The sequence below is a fragment of the Sparus aurata genome, chromosome 9, assembly GCF_900880675.1.
Source record: "Sparus aurata chromosome 9, fSpaAur1.1, whole genome shotgun sequence".
Classification (NCBI taxonomy): domain Eukaryota; kingdom Metazoa; phylum Chordata; class Actinopteri; order Spariformes; family Sparidae; genus Sparus; species Sparus aurata.
Window position 1 is genome coordinate 28,380,917 of NC_044195.1, and position 5,330 is coordinate 28,386,246.

Below are 5,330 nucleotides of genomic sequence, written 5' to 3' on the forward strand. Positions count from 1 at the left end.
CATCTTGAAAGTAATATTGTCCACCACGCTGATATCTTGGATTTGTTTTCTGCTGCAACACAGGGCTGGTGTGTTGCCCATGGGTTGATTTGGTGGTTGTAAATGATGACAAGTGGGGAACACAGCCACAATTCTAAAACATTGATCCTTCACAAACTGTTCAACACAGTAGCAGAAAAGAAACACAGACACACACACGCGCACACACACACACACACACACACACACACACACTTGTGAGCCCTGTGAAGGGGAGGGGGAGTTATCTTATCCCCTCTGATATTCCTCGTTATACCTTGAGAAGAGTGAGATACATGTCTGGGCTTTCCTATGAACCATTGTCGCTACTGGTGTTTGTATCACAGATTGATCTGGACGTCTCACGCTTTGCCACAGCTGACTAACCTCACGCTGAGTTCGGGCTGGATGTCAACGTACTCTGCAGACTGTTTGACGAGCAGGCTGTATGACAGTGTATACAGTTTTCACACTGACTTGGCCTCAGCTTAATAACGACGTATGGGGCTCGGAACGATGGCTTTAAGTAACCATTTGAACGCAGTGCAGAATGAAAGAAATACTCGATGGTAACAGGTGTCACAAGTTAACCTGGACGCTGCGCTCTCATCGCCACAGCAAACAGCAGTCTCCACGCCAGTGGCGGAGCCAGAGCGTAGCTAATGGGTGGGCCTGGAAAAATCAGGATGGGCCTGATTATTTTTAAAGCTGATATGAGCTGTATATAAACGATTTATGATAGGCTATAATAAAATCTGCCGGGCCACTGTAAATTAGCCTATGGTATGAATAATATACCTATGAGTGTATATACAGTAGAGACCGCTACTCCACAACTGGACGACTGTTCTGTTAAATTTCACTGTTAAGACCCAAAGGGGAAAAGGAGGGAGAGAACGAGAGAGATCCAGTTTATGTCGGCTATTTGATTAAGCTTTATTGTTTTGCTGCTATTCAACGAGACGAGAGACATGTTTTTCTCTGTTTACTTAGGTTAATAGCACAAAACTTCACACTACTGTACATGGGAGACAGAGAGCATGCGCTGCTCCGGGTTAAGCACCTTGGACAGTTCAGTGCGCACAATAAGCACACAGGTATTTAAATGTCTGACAAATTGAGTACTGTAAATTACCAAATAATATCCGGGTTTCAATTAACCGCAGGGTCCCCCCGGGTGCAGGTGTATATTTTGGTAAATAACCGCCGGTTCCAAATAAATGCAGAGTCTAATTTATTTTTTAAACATCATGGAAGAAGACGTGACCACTGACAGTGCATGTTTTTCTTCTTCGCCTTGTTCACGTACTGTGCTTGCTTTCTGTCAGTCTGTATCACATTGATGATCGCCATGGCTCCGGTGTAGCAAAAAAATTAAAAGTACGACCAAACTTTCTGTTGTAATGTATGCAGAGGAAAACTCGGGAGAAGCAGCCGCTAGATGTTTCTCTGTCGACCCCAAGAGAGTGAGAGATTGGCGAAAAAATAAAACTGAGCTTCAGCGTCTGTCCGAGGAGGACAGCAACAGGGCCAGGCTGCCTGGTGGAGGGAGGAAGAAGGCCAGCGAGGAGCTTGACATAAACATGCGGGGATGAGTTATCAGCAAACGGGCACACCACAAGAGAGTGTCCCGCAAAATGATCAGGGCGATGGAGAAACAAATGTACGCCACTGTGAGTGACAGCAGAGATGAGGAGTTTGCCGCGAGTGCTGGTTAACTGAATCGTTTCCTCCACTGCAACAACTTAACTTGCAGAAGACAACTACTGCCCAGAAGGATGCCAGAGAATTCACAGAGAAGCTGGTGAAGTTTGTGACATTTTTATCCCGGATTTTTGAGAGGAAGGAATTAAACGCCTGTCCGAAATAAACGCCTGGTCTGTTAAGTGATTGAAACAAATAAACGCCCCGGCTATTATTTGGGGTATGTACACAACCACAATCACAACATGCCCCGGCATGCCAGAAATACATTTCTAAAAATATTAATGATAAAAAAACAACAACAACACTGTCTTACCGGCAGTTTTTACACAAGGCGGAGTCTTCTGGGCTTTGAGTTAAACGCATTTATTATTTCATCATAATCCGAACTGTGATTAATTGACATCGGTTAGTCACTTTAAAGATGAAGTTTGTTTTTATTTTTTGTGTATTTTGAATTTGAAATGTTCAAGAAAATAAAAACCACAATGAAACTTTTAAAGCAAATTATATTAAAAAATATAGGCCTATTTTATTTTATTTTATTTTTTTCATGAATCTCACTGGATGGGCAATCTGTTAATCTGGGTGGGCCTGTGCACATCCAGGCCCACGCATAGCTCCGCCCCTGCTCCACGCTGCTCTCAAGCCGCTAGGCGTGAACAAACTGAGACTGTTCAACCCATGAGTTGTTTGAGAGTACAGACATTCACGACAAAGATATGAGACCGACAACATGCACTTTTGGACGATTTGTGCTCTGTAGCACTCGTCTAACAGTGGTTTGCAGGTCGCAGATCCGGCATCTCTGTGTGAAATAGTAGTGTTCAAGCCACATCAAAATGAATACACATTTTCTCCATCAAGAATTTTTCTCCCAACAGAGAAGTCATTTAAAACAAAAAGTCATCTATTAAGAAATGGGCTACTTAGCAAGCAAGCCACGATAAAACTAGAAAAAAGTTGTTTATATATATATATCTGTGTAATTAAGCACTGTTTCAAATATTATTAACAATTCTGATTGGTAAACCTGCATTCGAGTTACATAAGATACCCTGGATGTGACACCATGACTACGAACATCCGGTTCTTTGCTCTTGGATTGACTGTTAGCTAAGCCTGTATGCATGCAGTTTCCACTGATACTTACAGTCAGAATCTGTTGTACTCTTGAAGAAAATCGGTGTTAAACTTTGGGCAGAAAAAAAAAAAACAAGAGCAATTCAGTAATCAAAGTACGGTAGAGAACATATCAGGATGTGAGAGGTGTAAGGGTCAGAAAGACACATGAGGAGCAATTCTCTTTGCCTGAGCTGTTTACAGGAAGGTAAATAGGATGACATATATAGTTGAGTAAAACATCAAAGGGTCACTGTCCTGGGAAAGGCATGATCAACACAAACATCAGGCGGTTATTCTTTTGGGAAGAAATGATTAACAACTGCCGTAAAAGTATGTAACCTCTATTCTGTTCTATTTAAGTCAGACACATTTTGGAGACTGCAGAGAACACTCATATAGTCAATGCCTTTATAGCATAAATAGCCTACAGTGTGCCAAATAAATCATTTTCCAAGTGATGAAAAATATATACATTTCACAACTGTTGGAGAATTCATGCTTTCCAAATGCCATAAATTTCTAAATTGTTATTTTCATGCACTGTATTTACAGTTGATTGCAACATCCTGAAAATAAGTGGATTGATTGGCTGGTTTGATTTCTTAGCGTGTGTGTTGATGCAGTGAGACAAGATGTTAAATAGTGAGGAGAGAGAGCAGACACTGTTAGAGACGGAGTTACCCTTCACAGGAACAACACGTTTTCTAACCATGATGGATAATGTTTCTCAAATAACAATGTTTTTTCTTTCAGGTTTAAATGCAACACATAACCACAGATTTACTCTCTTCTTTCTCACTTTACTGTGTTACTTTGTGATTTTGCTGGTAAATGTTTCTGTTATTGTGACCATCATCATGGATAAAAACCTGCATGAACCAATGTATATTTTAATATTTGCTTGTTGCATGAATGGACTTTATGGGACAGCAGGTTTCTACCCCAAGTTTCTCTGGGATCTGCTTTCTCCTGTTCATGTTATCTCTTATTCTGGATGTCTTGTTCAGGCTCAAGTAATTATGTCATTTGTCTGCGCTGATCTGTCTATTCTTTCAGTCATGTCATATGACAGATATGTGGCTATATGTCGACCACTGGAGTACCACTCTGTCATGTCAAATCAAAGACTCATAACATTAGTGTGTTTCTCTTGGCTTATACCTTTATTCATTGTAGCCGCAAATATTTTCCTTACATCTAGATTAAAGTTATGCAGCCCATATATCACCGGATCTTATTGTTTGAATTGGACAATTGTTAAACTTGCTTGTTTCCCAGCTGAAACTGCTGTTAATAACATAGCTGCATACTTTATGATAATCGTTTATTTATTTCATGGTATATTCATAGTTCTATCCTACATGTATGTCATTAAAACATGTACAAATTCTATAGAAAACAGGGCAAAGTTCATGCAAACATGTGTGCCACATCTGACCTCCTTATTCACTTTCCTTGTAAGTATACTTTTTAATGTAATTATTTTACGATTTGGATCACAAGTTTTACCTCAAACTTTTAAAAACTTTGTTGCAATAGAAGTTCTTGTCACACCTCCCTTAATTAATCCATTAATTTATGGTTTCAAATTGACCAAAATTCGAAACAGAGTTCTGGTTGTTCTTACTCTAAAATTTAAATGACTTTAACGAAACTTAAAGTCCTATTTCTGATGTTCTTCCTTAGAGTTGCACTGTTTAACCAGCTGTTTGCTGTGGCTGTTGTAGTTACATGTACTATCCTCAAGAGTTTTTGCACATTTAGCAAACTTGAGCTTGTTAATCCTTGAAGAATGTCTTTTTAGCTAAAAGGTTCATTTTTTTTAACTGAAATTTGCATTGACTTTTTGGAAGGCGAATTTAGATTTAGGGTGCTGAATCATGTATACTGCTATCTTATTTGGTCTTATAATGATGATGATTAGGTGTTGTGCTCTGTTTTTGCTTTATTTTGAATATCCACATTATTCACATTTAGCCAATGGTCTGCTTGTATAGTGATTTCTGTTATTGAACATCTTAGGTAATTCATGCACACTGTTTTTATCTTTTAGTTTTTTACAAACATTATTAAATTATTATTTGTGTGCAAAGATGTGTCCACATGTATATATACTGCAAAGCTAAAACCATCCGGCTCATTTACTTCCAAGTCTTCATAATTACATGGATCATCAACTGAGAAGAATGCTGACTTTTTGCAAAGGACATGAAGCTTTATAGCCTCAATCTTTTAGCATGATGTCATGTATGTAGCAAATGCATTTTCAAGACATTTTCTCCATCAATAACTTTTCTTCCAACAGAGAAGTCATTTAAAACAAAAAGTTATCTTGTCATAGTTTCCAACTATGAAGAAATGGGCTACTTAGCAAGCTACAATATAAACCTGATGAAGTTGTTCATATATCTCTGTGTGTAATTAAGCATTGTTTCAAATATCATTAACAATTCTGATCGGTAAACCTGCATTTGAGTTACGTA

At 38.8% G+C, this 5,330-nt stretch overlaps 1 protein-coding gene across 1 annotated transcript; it reads left to right on the top strand.

Moving 5' to 3' along the window:
- Positions 1–3,557: 3,557 nt before the first annotated feature.
- Positions 3,558–4,490, top strand: LOC115588331 (olfactory receptor 52J3-like). Its single transcript, XM_030428867.1, has one exon. It carries the CDS (start codon positions 3,558–3,560, stop codon positions 4,488–4,490), a length of 933 nt encoding a protein of 310 aa, XP_030284727.1.
- The last annotated feature ends 840 nt before the right edge of the window (positions 4,491–5,330 follow it).